This window comes from Somniosus microcephalus, chromosome 23, assembly GCF_052327205.1.
Source record: "Somniosus microcephalus isolate GS21.2 chromosome 23, FLI_Smic_1.0, whole genome shotgun sequence".
NCBI classification, from domain to species: Eukaryota; Metazoa; Chordata; class Chondrichthyes; order Squaliformes; family Somniosidae; genus Somniosus; species Somniosus microcephalus.
In genome coordinates this window covers 26,976,311-26,997,114 of record NC_141009.1, presented here as the reverse complement: position 1 = coordinate 26,997,114, position 20,804 = coordinate 26,976,311, and the positions used below count along the sequence as shown (strand labels likewise).

General features: G+C 40.9%; 1 protein-coding gene across 2 annotated transcripts in view; it reads left to right on the top strand.

The window, feature by feature from the left end:
• Positions 1 to 16,300: 16,300 nt before the first annotated feature.
• Positions 16,301 to 20,804, top strand: part of olfml2a (olfactomedin-like 2A) — a 69,266-nt gene continuing 64,762 nt past the window's right edge. Inside the window, exon 1 of one of the 2 annotated variants that reach the window (XM_085965657.1) lies at positions 16,301 to 16,739. In XM_085965657.1, coding sequence (XP_085821783.1) covers positions 16,656 to 16,739 — 84 coding nt within the window. In that variant the 5' untranslated portion in view covers positions 16,301 to 16,655. Of the gene's footprint in view, positions 16,740 to 16,970; positions 17,066 to 20,804 lie in introns of those variants that run through there. The other variant, XM_085965658.1, reaches the window with a different exon arrangement.

Below are 20,804 nucleotides of genomic sequence, written 5' to 3'. Positions count from 1 at the left end.
TTCCATTGGTCCTTCGGAGCGGCCCAACCTGACCAATGGGTGTCTGCGCCAGCTTCGCTCCTCTCAGCCAAGGTGGGAGGCTCCTCAGTGGGGGAACGCTCCTCTTCTCCTCAATCAGAAGTGTTGGGGGTTCATAGTGCCACTGGCAGGGGACTTGAGGGCAAAAAAAAAATTCCAGGCTGACCCTCCCAGGGCTAGTACTGAGGGAGTGCTGCACTGTCGGGGGTGCCTTCTTTTGGATGAGACGTAAACAGAGGCCCCGTCTGCTCTCTCAGGTGGATGTGAAACATAGAAGATAGGGGCAGGAGTAGGCCATTCGGTCCCTCGAGCCTCCTCGCCATTCAATGAGATCATGGCTGATCATCCAAATTCAGTACCCTGTCCCTGCCTTCTCCCCATATCCCTTGATCCCTTTAGCCTTAAGAAATATATCCAACTCCTTCTTGAATATATTTAATGAATTGGCCTCCACTGCCTTCTGTGGTAGAGAATTCCACAGGTTCACCACTCTCTGGGTGAAGAAATTCCTCCTCATCTCTGTCCTAAATGGCTTACCCCTTATCCTTAGACTGTGACCCCTGGTTCTGGACTCCCCGGCCATCGGGAACATCCTTCCTGCATCTAGTCTGTCTAGTCCTGTTAGAATTTTGTAAGTTTCAATGAGATCCCCTCTCATTCTTCTAAACTCCAGCGACTATAAGCCCAATCGACCCAATCTCTCCTCATACGTCATTCCTGCCATTCCAGGTATCAGTCTGGTGAATCTTCGCTGCACTCCCTCCATGGCAAGAACATCCCACGGCACTATTTCGCAGAAGAGCAGGGGAGTTATCCCCGGTGTCTGATTTGCCAATATTTATCCCTCAAGCAACATCACTAAATGACTACACTTCATAAAAGTACTTTATTGGCTGTAAAGCGCTTTGGGACGTCTGGTGGTCGTGAAAGTCTTTTTTCAGCCCATGTGCTTTCAAAGCCGCTGTGGAGGCGTCAGAATCTATTGCTGGGGGATGGAATAAAGAACTGTAAACTGTTGGTTGATATTTTCTTGTGAAATGGAAATGAAGGGCTACCTGCTTTTGACCCTATCATGAACCCAATCCCCTTATTCTCCTGATAAAACGTTGTGAAATGGCCCCTGATCTCTCCCCAAATAATCTGACCACACAAACCAAACCACTGTGTCTTCCTGACCCAATAGTAAGAAGTAGCCTCTGCTGTTTTTGAAATCCAAATGTAAATCATTGGATCCAAATGAATGTTGTGGGAATTGGAGTTTATCTACAGAAAATATGAGAGACATTACAAGTGTATGGAAAGTTAAGCATGGGTACAAAAGTTGAGGAACTGGCATGTGTAATAAAAGTAATCAATTATCTTTGAGAAAACAAAATAATTACAATTCATTGAGACTAAGCATGGATAGTTTACATACTTGCACAAATATCACTGCAGCTGAAAAATAAATACAAACTGGACTAGGCTGTTATTACCATTTGTAAAGAACAATGGTAAAATTCTCTGCAAGGACTCAGAAGCCAGATATGAGAACACACACATTTATATCCAGGGCTCAGTGCCTATTATGATTGGAATTTGATTTTCATCGCTCCACCATTGACGGCCATGCCTTCAACCGCCAAGGCCCTAAGATCTGGAATTCCCTCCCTAAACCTCTCTACTTCTCTCTCCTCCTTTAAGATGCTTCTTAAATCCTACCTCTTTGACCAAGCTTTTGATCACCAGTCTCAATATCTCCTTATGCGGCCCGGTGTCAAATTTTGTTTGATAACACTCCTGTGAAGCACCTTGGAACGTTTTACGACATTATAAATGTGCTATATAAATGCAATTTGTTGTTGTTGGGGCAGCGTTAGGACCGTTCAACCCATGCAGATTCAGTGAAAGGAATCTATGCAATGGTAATAGCTGATCCCTGATCATTTTTCTCAACTATTATTATATTACCTATTGCAAACAAGCCTTTTCACAAAAGTACATGTGCAGATTTGAGACCAGATTAAGTAGATAGTATTTAGTATCATTGTCTAGTAAAATGTAAGAGCCCAAAACCAAACTTTTGCCTGGGTCCCCCACAAAGGAAATGCCGCTCCTGGAAGTAAGCAGTTGCTGCTGATGCTTCACATCTCCAACTAATGGAACCACTATTCTGTGGGATATGGTGTGGGTCCATGCTGTGGCCAGGAGGATAGAGTCAATACATGCACACATTGTATGGCGAGTTGTGCAGTTCATCATGCCACTCATTAGGGACTCCTGATATCAGTTGTCCACCTAGCAGGGGCTCAAACCTGCAGTTGTCAATTGTCAGACTACCAACTAGTGACTATCCACCTTGGAAGGCAGGTAAGCAGGCTATCTTGGAGGTCAATGTGGCTCCAAGAAGATCTGTCTGGCAATGCAATTTCCCAAACAAAGTCAACCCTCTGTGGTAGACTTCAGTACCTGAACAGAAAGATCCCCAGTACTCCAATGAAAGAAAAGAAAGAACCTGCATTTATATAGCATAAATTCACAACCTCAGGAAGTCCCAAAGCACTTTACAGCCAATTAAGTACTTTTGAAAACATAGCAGTCAATTTGCGCACAGCAAGGTCCCTCAGACAGCAATGAGATAATGATCAGATAATCTATTTTAGTGATATTAATTGAGGGATAAATACTGTTCAGGAGACTGGAGAGAACTTCCCTGCTATTCTTTGAATATGGCCATGGGATTTTTACGTCCATCTGAAAGCACAATTTACCATACAATGTGCGTATGTATTAACTCCATCCTCCTGGTCACAACATGGACACACACCATATCCCACAGAATAGTGGTTCCATTAGTTGGAGATGTGAAGCATCAGCAGCAACTGCTTAATGTCTCATTCGAAAGATGGACAATGTTGATAATTCGCCAGTTAATCTGGCTTACTAATACAACCTGGAGGGTTAGATCTGTCACTGAGGGCTGGAATCTTCACACTCAGTTCCAGTATCCTGCAAGTCAAGTTGGCCCAAACTGGACAAGTAGTGGCAATAAGTTGCATGGTTGTAGCTGGTTAATCCCCAGTAGTACCTATACACACAACCAGGGGTCCTTTGGCCTTATCGCTGCCACCCTGCATCTAAGCTCTCTGGACTTGGTTAAGTGGGATGTGTCCCTTTAAAGATAGAGGGGGTGATTTTCATTCAGAAGTCGGGAAGGAGGCGGGACTACAACTTTCGGGGTTGTAGTCCCGCCTCCATCGAGATGCGGCCAATCCACGCAATTTTAATTTGATTGATCTTGTTGAGCCCGCCCAGCGGGCTCAGCAGGCCAATTAAGGGCCACCCGGCAACAGGTGACGTCACAGACTGAAATTTCATCTTTTCTTTGAATCCTTTGAAATTTACATGGAGGCGGGTTGGGGGCGAGACCCCCGAATTCAGGACTTTAACCCCCCGCACGCCTCCAATCCCGACTCCACAGGTCAATGAAAATCGACCCCAGAGTGTGTACTCCCTATTGCACAAATAAAATTTCTCAGTAGCTTGTTTTCGAGATTCTTAAATATAGTGATGGGATTTCACTCAGACAACCAGTTGACCAAACCAATTCTCTGCAGCCAACTGTATAACTTTCAATCTACATAATGATGATATTTGACGCCATCACTACAACCAATTCTAATCCTAACTCTAAACCCAGCTCTAACCTTAAATCCAACTCTAAACTTAAGATCAAAAACTTCCATTTATATAGTACCTTTAACATAAAAATATTCTACGTTAATTCACAAAATAATCTAATGTCCTTTAGGGAAGGAAATCTGCCATCCTTACCCAGTCCGGCCTATATGTGACTCCAGACCCACAGCAATGTGGTTGACTCTTAACTGCCCTCTGAAATGGCCTATCAAGCCACTCAGTTGTATCAAAGGGCAATTAGGGACGGGCAATAAATGCTGGCATTGCTAGCAATGCCCACATCCCATGAACAAATAAAAAGATATGGAAAACAGACTCTGAGCCAGTAAGAGAGGTGACCAAAAGCTTTGTCAAAGAGATGAGTTTTAAGGAGGTTTTTGAAGATGTGAAAGGTAACGAGGTGGTTTAAGCAAGAATTCCATAGGACCCAGGCAGCAGAAGGCCCTGCAACCAACAGTGAAGTGAAGGGAGGGAAAAGCACAATAAATCTTATCAAAGGAACAGAGTGCTTGGGGTGGGGAGATAGAGACATAGTGCTGGAAGAGGTTGCAGACATAAGGTGGGCCAAGTCCATGGAGGACTTAAAGATATGAATGACGATTTTAAATTTAAGGTGTTGGGGGACAGGCAGCCAACATAGGTCACCAAAGAGAAGAATGATGGACGAGTGGGGCTGGTGTAGGAGATGTGTCCTGCAGAGTTTTAGATAAGTTGGAATTTATGGAAAGTGGCGGGTGGGAGACCAGCAAGGCAAGCATTGGAATTGGTCAGTCTGGAGCTGACAAAGGCAGAAGAGCTGAAGTAGGGCAGTGGTAGAAGGTAGGCACTCGGTGATGGAAAGGCTATGGGGTCTGAAACCCAGCTCAGGATAGAACAGGACACCAAGATTGAGAACAATCTGCTTCAGTCTGAGACACTAGCCACAGAAATCAGTGTCAAGGAACAGAGTTAAACTCTACTATAACCCTAAGTCCAACTCTAACTCTAAACTGAATTTCCTATAGACCTATCCCAGCATTAGTCCGGGAATGGATTTGAAGTGCGGGGGGGGGGGGGCGGAATTTCCCCAAATCGGTGGCAACTTCATTGACACAAGGTAGGAGCAGCAACAAATGTGAGTGGGAGAGCAACAAAGCTGGCAGGAGCAGCAACTAGGTGAAGGGTGTTCAGAGACATGAAGGTGGAGGGATTGTTGGAAGAAAGGGGAGAATATTCAGCCAGCACAGGTAGAAACCCAATAAAATATTAAAAGGATAAACCTATCTCCAATAGTAATGGACAATCATTGGTCTCCGGGTCCATAGCAGTAAGTGTGATGAACCAGGACTGAGGTTGGGGCACAATAGCTTTTTCTAAGCTCACAAAATCCAACAGCCAAATTTTTAAATGTCGTGAGAAAGTCAAGAAGCAGTTCTAGAAGCAGTGAGACAAAAAACTGGAACAGTGTCCCGTCTCACTTATAATCCCTGGTCAAGACACCTGAGTAAATCTCGTGTACAATTTAGTAGCAGCGTCAAAAGCAGGACTGGCAGAGACTTCTGAGTAGGCATCCTTCTTGCCCTCTTAGCCAAGGAATGGTGTATCGCAGAGGGAAAAATAAAATACCTTTAAAAATAGGGAACGGAATAAAACCATACATGTCATGACATCATAACTCGTCTTTGCACTGTAACCCAGAAAGACAAAGCAAACCAGCAAAGGAATTGCTGATTGAATTTTATGGAGATGGGATGACATCAGCAGTTTGCTAAAGCACATTCCAGGTAACAAAATTCATTACCTGCACAATCAGAAAAGATTGAGTTTAAATAATGGTTAAACCCCACTTCATTCAAAAGGGTGGAGGAGGGTAGTTAAATAAATATTTGACACACAGTGAATGCCATTGTAATCCCAATGAAAACAATCATCATCTCACACTTTAGTTAATGAATTGCAAAACTTTATGACAATGATAGGCCCAAGGTTCCAATATATTGCAGAGTTTATTGATGTTTTTATAACAAACCCTATCTCTTAGAATAAATCTCTTGTGAAGGTTACTGGGTACATTTGTACAATGTGTGTTGCCTGTTCTTACAGAGTTCAAATTTTCAGTGGAACCTCAATCTGCACCTCAAAAGACTGGATAATTAAAATTGGCAGATAATCAAGAGTCTCTAAATGTTGGTATTATGGTTAATACATCAATAAGACACAAGAATGAAGACAAGTGTAATACAAATACAAAAGCAGTTTTATGCACCAAGCAAAGGAGATGAAATACAAGGGAAAAAGAACATGTAGTTTCAATGTCACTTGCAAGGCTCAGTCCTGTGAAAGTTCTGTTGGATTATCAGGAAAACAGATAATTGAGGTTCCACTGAGTGTACAAAAATGTTTTGCTAAGCCAATAATCCATTAGTGCTGTTGTTTGACCTTTTTTTGCATTGTAGTTAAAATTTGTGATAATGACAAGCCTAGTATTATTCAGCCCTATTATACAACACCCCTTTATTACACATGCCAAGTTGTATTGTCTGTTGATACAAATATTGACATGAATACAAGGCAACAAATCTTCATAAAGAATGTAACAAAGTTTCCGAACAATCCTATATAAAATGTGAATTGTTCAATAAACTAGCTAATAACTAATTTAAATGTGGTTATATTTCATTGTATAAGCTAAACTGATTTTTAGAAAGCACTACTTTTGTCCGTGAACCTGAAAAGAATGTGTTTCAAGTACTTTAAATATTTATATAGCACAGCATGTCAGCATTTTTAAAACAAAAAGATTGTGCATGTTTCCTAAAATACAAGAATGTCAAAATACAACTATAAGATTGTCCTTTACAAGCCTGAAAGAGCATCCAGTCACTGCCTGATTAACTCCACATCCATGGAGGGACTTTTATTAAACTACAATTATACATGTGGGATCGGAAAAATATTTTTGACATGGATTATACTTCACTTCATTAAAAATCATAGAATCATAGAAGCTCACAGCACAGAAGGAGGCCATTCGGCCCGTTGTGCCTGTGCTGGCTCTTTGAAAGAGCCGTTATGCTCAGTCCCACATCCCCGCTTTTTGTCCGTAACCCGGTAAGTTGCTCATCCTCAAGTACCTGTCCAACTCCCTTTTAAAATTATTTATAGCATCAGCTTCCACCACCTTTTCAGGGAGAGTGTTCTAGATCCCAACAACTCTCTGAGTGAAAAACATGTTCCTCATCTCCCCTCTAGATTTTTTGCCAATGATTTGAAATCTATAACCTTTGTATCAGTGATGATATAAAGTTCGAGCATGATCTCTTTGTTTTTATATTCTATTCCTCTATGTATAAACCCTAGTAACCCGTATGCTTTTTTAACCACCTTATCAACTTACTGTGCTACCTTTAAGGATTTGTGTATATGGACACCAAGGTCTCTCTGCTCATCTACACTTTTTGAAATCGTGCCATTTATAGTATACTGTCTTTCCATATTATTCCTCCCAAAGTGCATCACTTCATACTTCTCCGCATTGAACTCCATTCCCTGTTCCTGGGACTAGGGACAGGGTCACTGGCAAGGCTTGGAAGCTAAGCAGAGCCAGGCCTGGTTAAGTACCTGGAGAGGTGACCATCAGGGAAGACCAGGTACAGAAGGTCATGGAAGGAGCCCCGAGGAGGGGCGGTTGGTGAGAAGGTCACAGAAGGAGCCCCGGGAGGGGCGGCTGGTGAGCAGGCCCGGGCGTTGGGCTGAAGATTGTCAGACAGGAGGAATGGTGGAAATGGAATGGCGGCGCGCACAGATGCAGCGGCTTTGCTTCTCCTAGGACGGTGCTATTTACGTTTAATGTTATTTGTACTGGACTCATGGGAGCTTGCAAGATCACATTTCATTGTTCATGTACTTGTGCATTGTACAATGACAATAAAGTTGAATTATTATTATGCTTCTGCCCATTTCACCACCCTGTCTATGTCATCCTGAAGCCTATAACTATCCTCATCACTATTTACTACTTTGCCAAGTTTCATATCATCTGCAAATTTTATAATGCTGCTCCCTACACCTGCGTCTAAGTCATTTATAAAAATTGAAAAGAGTAATGGACTGAAAAACTGACCCTTGGGGAACACCACTGCAAACCACCTCCCAGTCTGAAAAACATCCATCCACCACTACCCTTTGCTTCCTGTCACTAAGCCAATTTTGTATCCATACCACCACCTTCCCCTTAATTCCATTTTCTTAATAAGCCTCCTGTGTGGAACTTTGTCAAATGCCTTCCGAAAGTCCATATATACAACATCTACTGCACTACCTTGATCAACCTTCTCTGTTACCTCATCAAAGAATTCAATCAAGTTAATCAGACATGATTTGCTTTTAACAAATCCATGCTGGCTCTCCTTGATTAACCCTTGCCTTTCCAAATGAAAGTTTTTTTGTCCCTGATAATGGTTTCCAATAACTTCCATGTTAAGCTGACCGGCCTGTAGTTTCTTGGTTTATCCCTCTCCCCTTTCTTGAATAGTGGTATAACATTAGCAATCGTCCAGTCCCCTGGCACTACTCCTGTATCCAATGAGGATTGAAAGATTGTGACCAATGCCTCTGCTATTTCTACCTTTGCTTCTTTCAGCAACCTGGGACACATTCCATCTGAATCAGGTGACTTACCAACTTTCAGGTTTTTTTTATTCATTCACGGGATGTGGGCATCACTGGCAAGGCCAGCATTTATTGCCCATCCCTAAATGCCCTTGAGAATGTGGTGGCAAGCCGTCTTCTTGAACCACTGCAGTCCGTGAATGCTGATCTTTTTAGTATGTCTTCTCTATCTATTACTATCCTGTCCATAACTTCCTGCTCCTCTTTTAGTGTAACCTTCTCATCATCCACTTCCTTTATGAAGACAGATGCAAAGTATGCATTTAATACTTCAGCCATGTCCTCTGGGTTCTGAATAGGCCCAACTTTTTCCCAACTTTATATGTTTATAAAAATGTTTTGGGGTTCAATTTAATGTTGCCTGCTAATCTTTTCTTAAAACCTCTCTTTGCCTCCCATATTAACGTTTTCAATTCCCTCCTGTACTTTCTATAATCTCCCTGGTTATTACTTGAATCTTGCTCCTGACATTTGTCATAAGCTGCCTTTTTCTGTTTTATTTTAACTTTAACAAAAGTGTTCATCCATTTACTGACACATGAATGTTTTTTTAAGTACTGATACTTTGTGATACAGATACCACAGTCTCTGATTTTACAGTCATAGAGAAAACACTCCCTCTCCAGGTGAAACCACGTTAGACTATTGTCAAAGGAGGCAGTGCATTCCCATCCTCTTTAGCTTAATTGAAAGTGCACATCCTGGGAAGAGGGAATGAGCAGGAGAATTCAAAGAGAGGATTATTTGCAGCAGCCTGTGAGAGCGTGAATCAGAAACAACATTCTAGATGTGGGGATCTGAGGCAGATGCCAGGGGTAAGAGGAACAGAGGCAGAGCCCTGGGGGACAGGTGTGTTAAAGATACGCTATTGGAAGCATCGGCCGAGGAAAGACTGAATTCGAAACAGAGCCTTGGAGGAAACAGTTGGAGACAAGAGTGTGGGAGAATAATATTGAAGACAGCTCTGGGAAAGTGGAAATTCATTGAAAGATGTTGTAAAGTTGAAATACCAAGAAATGGAGAATATAGATAAAGATTTGAAAGGATAAATAAAGGTAAAGGTGGAGGGGATATGGAGGAAGTGAGAGGAAATAGAAAAAAGAAATGAGATTGGAAATGAAAAGAAACATTGGTAAAGAACCAGCAAAACAGAAGAAAAAATTGTACAAAAGAGAAAAGAGGAAAGATGCACAGATGAAATGGGAAACACTGAAAAGAGACATAGAAGAGGTGGTGTCACATATTCTTTTTCTCTCTCACTCACACACGCACAATATCTTTACATAAAATGAGAAATTTAGGTCACTGTTTTGGGGATGAAATTGAGGATATGTCTAATCATTTCCAGTACTCTGTGAAGCTACAATGACTAATAGGTTGATTTCCTAGATAGCAGGAAATTTGATTTTAATTTGTGTTGATGGTTCCATACACTGGGCATAAATTCAATTGAAAAGCAGGAAACCAAGAACCTGAGAGAAGGGAGTGGCAGACCAGGAGGTGGATGGAGGTGAACAGGCAACCAGGCGACCAGGAAACGGAGAGGGGAGTGTCAGGCTGGAAGCCCTAAAAGAGGGGTGCAGTAGACTGGATGCCTGAGAGAGCGAAGCAGCAAACCAGGAGCTGAGAGAGGGGAGTGGCAGACTGGGTTAAAAAAGAGGTGAGCAGGAGATCAGTGCTACGGAGACAACTATAATAGCAGCATAAGGCAAGAAGAACATATTGGAACATGAGAAACCTCGGATCAAGAAACAATTATTTGGTCCATCAAGAGGCAATTTTTATGTAGCTCCTAGAGATCTCATTATGAAGTTAGCCAACTTTTTGAAGTTCTACCATCTGCTGCTGTTTAAAGGTAGAGCTGGAGAGGTGGGGTTTATGGTACTTTAGTAATATTGACCCTTGTCTTACATACATGTCATAGATTTTTTTTTGCTGGAAAGTGGAAAGTAGGGGCAGGGAGTCATCTTGCATTTGAGTATAAACAGCTCTCTCTTGCACAGTATATCCTTATATATTGTAATGCACGCATTGTCCTCATATTCTCTGTCACACAGATGTACACAATGTCCTCACATGCTCTTTCTCTCCCTCACGCATACATACATCAAGCATAGTCAAATGAATAACTAAGATGTCAACACTGACTGATTGCATTGAGTGATTTGTAGATTACTCTGAATTGGTTACTGAACTATTTCATGCACTTGCTCACATATTTGGTTCAGATTAAAGGCATCTAACCACATTTGAAATCAGGTTATCAGTTATTTTGAAGATTTTTTTTCCTGTAATATATTCGTCTAAGCAACTCTGAAGGATTTGGGATTTTTATAAAATCTAATATGTGAAGGATTTATGTTTTCCATGTTTAAATAGCACCCTGCAAGGTGCATTTATTGTAAATGAATCATCAAAAGCACCCTCTACTGGAAGATATTATAGCCTAATTTATTTATAAAATAAATGTAATGCATGCGTTCTACATGGAAAGGATTCAAAGCGCTGTAGACCTAACACACCCAGTCGAGAATGGTGGTGGCCAACCAGGCAACTAACACAATGAGGAGGAGCCTCCATCAACACCCCCCATCTCCAGCCATAGTGGAGCCCAGCACACGAGTGCAAGAGACAAGGCTGAAGTGTTTGCAAGCACCTTCAGTCAAAAATACCAAGTGAATGATCGTACTTGTTCTCCTCCCATGGTGCCAATCGTAGATTGAATTCACTCCACATGACATTAAGAAGCAAAAGTGCCAAGTGAATGATCCGACTCAACCTCCTCCCAAGAACCGACCATTGTGTATACCAGTGTCCAGCCAATTTGGTTCACTTCATGTGTCATTAAGAAACGGCTGTGGGCACTGGACACAGCTAAGGCTCTGGGCCTGACAACATCCTAGTACTAGTGCATATGGCCTGTGAACTAGAGGTAGCTACTTCCTAGCCAAGCTGTTCCAGTACAGCTATGACACTGGCATCCACCCAACAATGTGGAAAATTGCCTAGGTATGTCCTAATCCAGGCAATTACTGCCCTATTTGCCTCTTACCAGTAAAGTGATGGAAGCAGTCATCAATAGTGCCATGTAGCAACACCTACTTAGCACTAACTTGCTCACCAATGTTCAGTTTGGATTCTACCAGAATTACTTAGCTCCAGATCTCATCACGGCCTTTGTCCAGACATCGACACAAGAGCTGAATGCTAGAAAAGAAGAAAGAGTAGTTGCCCTAAATATCAAAGCGGTATTCAACTAAGTATAGTGATGTAATAAAACTCACTACGCACTTGGTTTGAGCATAAAGCAAGGCTTTAATCAACTTGTTTCAGAACATGGAGGTCTAGTTGTATCCACTAGCTCCTTGTCTTACAAAATGTCCCTGCAAAGCTGGGGCCAACGCCCGAGTATTTATACTCCTTGGACGGCGCCACCAGCTGGCCGTCCAGTGTTATTTCATAGGTAGTTTCTCGATGATGAGATTTATGACATATAGTACCAAGGAGCCCTAACAAATCTGATCATTGGGGGTCAAATGGAAAAACATCCAGTGGATGAAGTCACATTTGATACAAAGAAAGATGGTGGTGGGTGTCGCAGCCCCAGGACATTACATTCAGGAATTCCTCAGGAAACCATTGTCAGCCCAACCATCTTCAGCTGCTTTATTAATCACGTTCCTTTCCTCATGAGATCAGGAATGGGACTGCTTGCTGAAGATTATACAGTGTTCAACTCCATTCACAACTACTCTGATAATGAAGGAGCCTCTGCTAGCCTACAACTAGACCTGGATAACATCCAGAATTGGGCTGACAAGTGGCAGGTAGCATTTGCACCAAATAAGTGCCAGGTAGTGGCCATCTCATATAAGAGGAAGACTAGCCATCGCCCCTTGAGCTTCAATAGCCCCACAATCGGCAAGTCCCCCACCATCAACACCCTGGGGATGAATATTGACCAGAAGATGAATTAGACCAGCCATATCAACACTGTGGCTGCAGGATCAGGCAGAGGCTGGGTACTCTGTAATGAGTGGCTCATCTCCTGACCCCTCAAACCTTTCCTCCATCTACAAGGCTCAAGCTAGGAGTGTGATGGAATACTCACCACTCACCTAGATAGGTGCAGCTCCAACAACACTCAAGAAGCTCAATACCATCCAGGACAGAATAGTTCACTTGATTGGTGCCCTTGCCATGGACTCAATATCCACCTCCTCCACCAGTGGCACACTATGGCTGCAGTATGTACGATCTACAGGATGTACTGCAACAACTCACCAAGGTTACTTCAACAGCACCGCCCTTCCCTGCAGCTCCTACCACCAAGAAGAGCAGCAATGTTGTACGAACAACATAACCTCCAAGTTCTGACTTGGACATAGATCATTGTTCCTTCATCATTGCTGGGTCAGAATCCTGGAATTCCTTACCTAACACTTTTGTGGGAGCACCATCAACACAATGGTTCAAACAGAAGGCTAACCACTAACTTCGCTCGGCAACTAGGGGTGGGCAATAAAGATAGCCTTGCTCATGTAGCCCACATTCCAAGAACAAATTAAAAAATAAACTTAAAGTAAATTTTAAAATCTGACGAAGCTTTCCTTTATAGCGATTTGTATTGAAATCATAAACAGATTTTGATGTTGGTGCAACAACCAGAGAAGGCAAATCTCCTCTCTATAATTTAGTGTGAGAAAACATTTATTGTTTATACTAATCACATACTAAACGCATACTAATCACATACTAAACGCATACTTAAAAAGCATTAACATAGAATATAAAACCAGTCTGTTTATATTGTTTCCGATAGTAATTCAGACAAAAAAAGCAATATGGAACTCAGAGAGATGTTGAGCTAGTGCTGTTTTAAATGATTTAGTTGTATGATTTTTGATTGTGAACGACAAAATTAAACTCAGTACAAGTTTTTTAAAATCAGTATGTTATTCTTGCCTCTCTTTATGTGTTCCCAAGCCATGCACCATTGACTGATTATGAGGGAAAACGAGAAAACTGCACTACACATGGTCACCAGGTGGTGCACTGGAGTGCACAGGCCGACCCTCGAATTTCCAATCCTTTCTTCTAGCTGAGTGTTGTTCTCTGCTTGGTGGCGCCCCCTTGTGACACAACCGAGATCAGGAACCCATCCTGGGGGGGGGTTGTGCCTGTGAATCTATGTCCTACAATTGTGTTGAATGTACTGTGCCACAGAATTAGAGTAATTTGGAATTGCTGTAAATAGGGGTATAGAATGTCAATATTTCTAATATGTTCAAAAATTTATCACCATGCACAAAATTAGAGAGTCATTTTCATGTTTATAGCATTCACTTGAAGATAAAATAAATTGTCTCATTTGCTGATACAAATGATTTCTGTACATCTATTATTAAAGTGTTGGTTAATATTAATTTATAATACACATGATAAACCATAAACCAGACAGGCAAGATCATTTCAAGGTCTTTTGGGATTTGTGTGTGAATATCCACTTAATTACTTTGGCAAGTGATTCCACATAACTAATTAAGTGTAGCACATAAAAAAATTAAATACCTCCACTGAGTAACTGAAATAACAAGTTTGTAATTATCTTCTGAGTTGAAACCTCAAATCCTTCATCGTTAAGTCAGTCATTATTAAGTCAGTCATTATTAAGCATCAGCATTCAAGCACTTTCAATGAATTACCTTGCAGTAGTAATTAATTCAAATTATGATTTGCAAATGACTTGTTTATTAGAAGTAATTCTTCCTTTAATTATATCTCACTTTAGAGTTCTAATGTTTATGTAGAGGATGCACATCAATACCTATCATATACAGAGAAAGTACAATTTATTCCAAGTGCAAGGAAGAGCTCATAACAGATGAGTAGGAAAGTCAGTGCTGGGTTATGAAGGTCTTACTCATTAATGTAACAACTTAATTAGTGCCATATTCTTTCCCACTGTTTACTCAGTTTATACCATCAATAAATACTAAACTCATTATAAGGCCCAAACAATTGATTAAGAGGCCCTTTATTATGGTTAGACCTGTGTACCACAGTTTTATTTCACCGTGTTTTCCATCTGGTTTTATCTGAGTATGAAAAAACTAAGAAAAGTTGAAGACAATCAAACTGTTTTCTTGGAGCGTTCTCACATCAGTGTTCATGTAGAAAGAATATTGATGTACGTTTAAACATTTACTTATTAATGTTTCATTATCGCTCTCCCTGATGTTCTCGGTGTCTTTTCTATTTTCCTTGCTACTGTTTGATTTTATTTCATTTTCTATTCATTCCACTCCGATTCCCTTTTGTTTACTTCTTTTCCCGCCCTTTACTTTCTATTTCCTCTCCGCTAAGTTACAAACGATGACCAGTTACTGCACACATCAAGATTGCTCAAATGGAAAATATTAATTGAAAAGAAAATCTGAAATGTAGTCATTGCAGGATAGTTTCCCATCTGCTGGATTTGTTATCCATTCACTTGCACATCTCCTTGAACCCTCCATACCCAGCTATATCCACATTGTTTCTCGGGGGTGAAGTAAAGGTTTTGGCACATTCATGTAATAGCCACGGTGCTTATGTGGTCAATTGGGTACCTCAACTATATAATCTAGCTTGTTGTGCCGTTCCGTCACGGTGTACAAGCACATCCAATGGGGTTTCCGCCACACTTCCAGCAAAGTTACGGCGGCAGAACTCAAAATAAAGCTGCCAATCAAACATATGTCCAAACAAAACCCGCTGGATACGTGTGTTTGTATTGAATGGCCTGGACCCTTCCCTTAGATACCTTCGGATCTTCATGCACCTGTTGTGCTGGGGTGCGGGCTGGTCAGGAGACCTCCTTGTGGGTCTGCTCCTGAGCATCACCAAAACAGCCACCTACAGGTCCAAGATGCATGGGATCCATGGTGGAAGTCACTCTGACTGCCTGCCTCTCTTTTGCAGTCTTGTGCATGCCCGGGTGGTCCCGGAGAAGGACCATGGGATGTGCCCCAGTACACTTGAGGCCTTCCATGACTGCTGGACATTAACTGTGTTATTGATCATGACAATTAGATTGTAATATTGTTTTATTTTGCACTTCTTTTAGTTTGATTGGACCATTTGTAAGAGTGTTTTTATTAGTGGTGCTGTCCTCAGATTGAGACATTGTGCTGCTTTATTCTGCCAACTCTGGCTGTGCATCCCCACCCTTCCTTGTGATTTACCATCAGTCACAGAACTTTCAGCTGTCTTGGCCTTAATCTCTGGAATTCCCTTCCTAAACTCCTCTACCGGCATTTCTTTCCTTCCCACTTTCAAACACCTTCTATAAACCCATCTATTTGACCATGCCTTTGGTCACCTCCCTGTGGGGTTCGTCTACATAACAACAGTAATGTGAGGCACAATGCGATGTTATGAGGAGCTACATAAATGCAAGCACTTTCTTTTAACAGCTGGGTCAATATTTCCAATGTAGTCTTCATGCACCTTGCACAGTTTCAGCAGACCGCAACAACCCAATAAAAGGTATATATTTTTTTATCCCTCGTTGATAATGTAAGCATTTTTAAATACACATTCTCGAAATGTAAATTTGGAAATTGAAACAGGGAATCTAGTAATAATTCAGTTCCAAAATTCAGTAAAAATTACTGATCGTAAATGTAGTCCTGCTTCGATCCATGTCCAGGCGGGTTGCTCGCCATCAGATGGCGCAGTCACATCAGAAAATAAATACAGGGACAGCGGGCAGCTTGGACGACGTTGATGGGATAGGAAGTGGGCACACACACGTGCTGTTTCACCGTATTAAAAACCTCCCTGTGACTCAGTGTAACACACAGCGAAACGAAGGGATAAGCCAATAACATTAGTTATTTTTATATTCAAATGCGACACTTCTTTATGCAATATATATGTCCCGGTAAATTTGAGTTTTGCAGACGTGGATACCAATGATTAGCGGCTGTTCGTTTGCCCTGTCTACGGCTATTCCAGTAGATGGACATTGCGTTGGTACGACCTGCAGTTGGCAGTCATTATTGTCCCTCCCTCGCATTCAATACACAGTGGTAATTTTTAAAAAAAAAAGTTGCACAGCCGCAGTTGTCCCAGTTTCAGAGGAGGAGTTGGCTGCAAGACTTTGGAGATCCTGCAAAGTGCAAGCCTGTGCAGAGAACCAAAGACATTTCTTGTTAAAGGATTGATGCACTGGCTTTGTACGTGTTGTCACCGGATTCCCGCTGAAGTTGCAGCATTTCTGCTCAGATTCTTTTCTCCAAACATCGAGAAGATAAAAGGCATTTATGCACTCATTAAAAATGTGGAGACTTCCAAAAATTATTCTTTCTCTTTTGATCCTGTCACCAGCAGTTAGTGCAACCAGTAAGGTACGTTTTTAAGTGATTCTTTTCAATAATTGCTGTTAGGTTAAGCGCTTTAAAATTAAACTTTGTGAAATAAATTCTCTTCACGTTTAAATAATTGCAATGTTTACCAAACTTCTATTTTGAAACAGGCCGTTCTCTGCAAGTGGTAAGACAATGTCCAACAGCACAGGGCTTCAATACAAACAGGGGCACTTGATTGTCAGGTTTACGTTGCAGGCTTTGTATGAGTTGATCAATCACTGAACTCAACCTCGTGTTGTTATAAACAAGTTTGGAGAGTTCGCCTGAACATCTGGATTGGATTCAGCTCGGTAAAGTCACAGTAGGTGGGTCAGTACAACTGTGTGCAGCGCTGTTTCTCGACACATGGCTTTTCCGGGATTTTTGCTTATAGCTAACGTATCAAGTGCCCCAAATTGCTGTGATAATCAAAGTAGCTGCATTTTATTTCTTCAGCGCGAACAGAGCATGCGTCTGGTGTCGTTTCTTGCAAACTTTCATGACTGAATCTACTATTGCAATGAAATTATTTGAATAAAGATAATTGTAATTGTAACAAATCTTTAAAAAAAGACAATGTTGGAAATGCCCATTAACACCTGAAAGAGTATTTTGAGTGAAAACTATCTTTCTCTTTCAGATGCTGACTAATCGGTTGTACGTTTCCAGCATTTTCTATTATTTCAGATTTTCAGCATTCACGGTTTTTTTTTACTTGGAGAACAATCTTACTCAAATAAATCTAATTAATGTAAGGGTTTAAGTCACGCCAGTAAAGGACTCCTAATTGTTGTATGATTTTCATCACAAGATTTTTCAGCAGCGATTACATTACTTCAGTCTTCTGCCATACCTGTTTATTATCCATAATATAATATGATCAGGACATCTATGTTGCATTGAACATATTAACAGGGGGCTATGATCACAAATTCCAAAACCTACAATATTTGAATAAATGTGACAGCTTCCACAGTTTCATATTAATTGTCAGGAACTTTATGTATTTACATGCCAATACATTATTGCCCATGACATTATCAGGATAAAAATTGCACACATTTTTTGTAACTGTTTGCTTTCCCCAAATGAAAAAAATGCTGTATTACATGTTTTCACCAATACAGTACCTTTTCATGAATACAGTACTGCTGTAAGTTGGTTTCATTCATCTGCCTAAAGCAGGGCCAATGATAGTTCTGGGAGCATAGGTGATAGAGTGTAGTGAAAAGGGATGAAACAAACATACCCGTTACATTTCTCTGGGATCTGCCCCTGCTTGGTATTAATCTAGAATGAGGTTTCAATCATTTTTCTTTAGGGGAGACTTTCTAAATTATTTGGTTTCTGGTCGGTTCTTCCAGTGTTGCATGTCAGATGGTTGAAAAATATAAATAGAAGACTGATTATTTTAATAACATTAAAAACAATCTGATAATGCAGAATGTTTATACTCCAATAAGTAGACTAGGCTTGTATTCCCTTGAGTATAGAAGATTAAGAGGTGATCTAATTGAGGTGTTTAAAATGATTAAAGGATTTGATAGGATAGTTAGAGAGAGGCTACTTCCTCTGGTGGGGGAGTCCAGAACAAAGGGGCATAACCTTAAAATTAGAGGTAGAAAATACAGGGGTTATATATCAGGAAGCACTTCTTCACACAAAGGGTAGTGGAAATCTGGAACTGTCTCCCCCAAAAAGCTGTTGAGGCTGGGTCAATTGGAAATTTCAAAACTGAAATTGATATATTTTGAATAGGCAAGGGTATTAAGGGATATGGAACCAAGGAGGGTAAATGGAGTTAAGATACAGATCAGCCATGATCTAATTGAATGGCGAAACAGGCTCGAGGGGCTGAATGGCCTACTCCTGTTCCTATGTTCCTAACACGATAGAAAATGGAGCACTAGGGAAGGGTTTGTACCTTTGATTCCTCATATAGTGCATTTCTGAAGGAGGAGATGTAAAGCAGAGGCCAGGCATAGGCCACCAGGAATATCTGAGAGTGAATAGTTGTGGCTTCTCTTGCTGCTCATTGACATAGGGTTTGGAGCAGGTTACCTGCCCACCCTTTTAGCCACGACAATCATAAAGCAGAAACAATGATCATAAAGAGATCCAGTCTGCTTCTATTATTTCAGCTGCACAAAATGTGAAGATCAGTACAGATATAAAAGATAGATTGTGTTTTAATAATATCATTATTAAAGCAGCAGCAGTGTTTGAAGCATTGGAGGCTGGTGAATTACTTTTAAATGCAAAACAAAAAATTCATATTTTTAATCTTTCTGTCAGTAGTAAAACATCAACTAACTAATTTAATCTTCAAAGCCTTGCATTATTGCACAATTAGCATTTTGCAGCTTTCACAACACATTACTGAAACAGTTACTGGGAACCCAGACTGTTACTTAGAAGGTATCACTGTTGGCTGAACTTCTTAACCTGCTTCAGATTGTTAGCATCTGGTAAGGCTTTCGAAATAAATATGTTCTACAGATTGGCAGTAGTACAAACAGATAATCATTCCAGTAGCAAAACCAAATGATTACAGTTCACAACCATCAGCACCACAGGCAGACTTTATCTGACATTCTGTGTGCAAAATGCAGCTGACTGGGAACTGGTAAAAATAACCCAACAATGCTGCCGTGCAGTGTTTGGAGTTTTGCGGGATCTCATTTGGCTTTCATTTTTAGAATCGTCAGTAGCCTCACAGTAACACTGATATATACAGAAGTATATTAAAGGAATAAAAAATGTCAATACTGGAAATCTAAAATAAAAAAAAACTAGAAAAGCACAGCAGGTCGGTGGGAAAAAATATAGATTAATTGTTTTAAATGTGACCTATCATCAGAATTGTAAAGGGGTTAGTTCCACAGTTTGAATATCTTGTATTTCTCAATTTATATCATTAAAATTTAAAGATGGAGTGTGAAATTTTCTAAGACCTTGCACCACAGGAGGAGCCTCCCGCAATGGGTGGCAAATCAAAAAATCCTGAGTACACTGGCCATGATTTTCCATCTAACAATTTAAGTGGAAAATTACAGACGGTTCAGCCACCATTTTCTGAAAAGCCATTTACTTTGTACAAGGTCCTTTTGGTGCTGCAGGGTCTTCGAAAATGTCGCCCAGAATTTCGTCATCAATGCTCTTTAAATAAAGATCAGCCCCCAGTAATGGGAGAACTGGCTTGGCAGAATTAATGATCATGGCACTGTAGGGAAGCTGAATTAAAATCAAACTGGTTTTGCCATTAATCCAGAAGCAGTCCTGCAGGCCAGGAGAAAGGCCAAAGGGGCCTTCACCCTTTCTCAGCACGATCCAGAAGGACTGTGTTTAGTCTGAAGTTAATACTTGTCTTTTGGATGAGATGTTAGACGAGGCCCTGTCTGCCCTCTTAGGTGGAGGTAAAAGATCCCGTGGCACTATTCAGGGAAGAGCAGTGGAGTACTCCCAGTGTCCTGGCCAACATTCATCCCTAAACCAACATCACTAAAACAGATTATTTGGCTCTATTTGGGACCTCACTGTGCACAAATTGGCTGTGCATATACCTACATTATGACAGTAACTACACTTCATAAAAGTACATAATTGGACACAAAGTGCTTTGGGATGTCCTGAAGTTGTGAAAGGCACTATATAAATACTAAGTTATTTCTTTTCTTTCTCGTCACTAGTAAATCTCTCATTTATGGATAACAAACAGAAAAGAAGATTATTAAAAAGAGCTAGAATTATGTAGGAACTGTGTTTGACGTCAGGTACTTCATTGGAGCCTGCAGCATTTATGCTGTTCTGGACTTCAGAGCTTGAATTTCAAGTTAATGCACCAGTATCTTCTGTTGGCTGGATACAGGCACAGGCTCCCCTCAAACATTTAACATTAAATGTATCCATTACACTGTATCTTGCTGTAGGAAACTCACGGCTGCAGAAATTCTGTACAGGTTTTGACCAAATACGTCACTTTGCTTCATGTTCTGTTTATTTTTAATTCAGTAACCTGTTCTTCATGTTTCATCAACTGCTTGATGAAACTTGAACTGAAGCTAT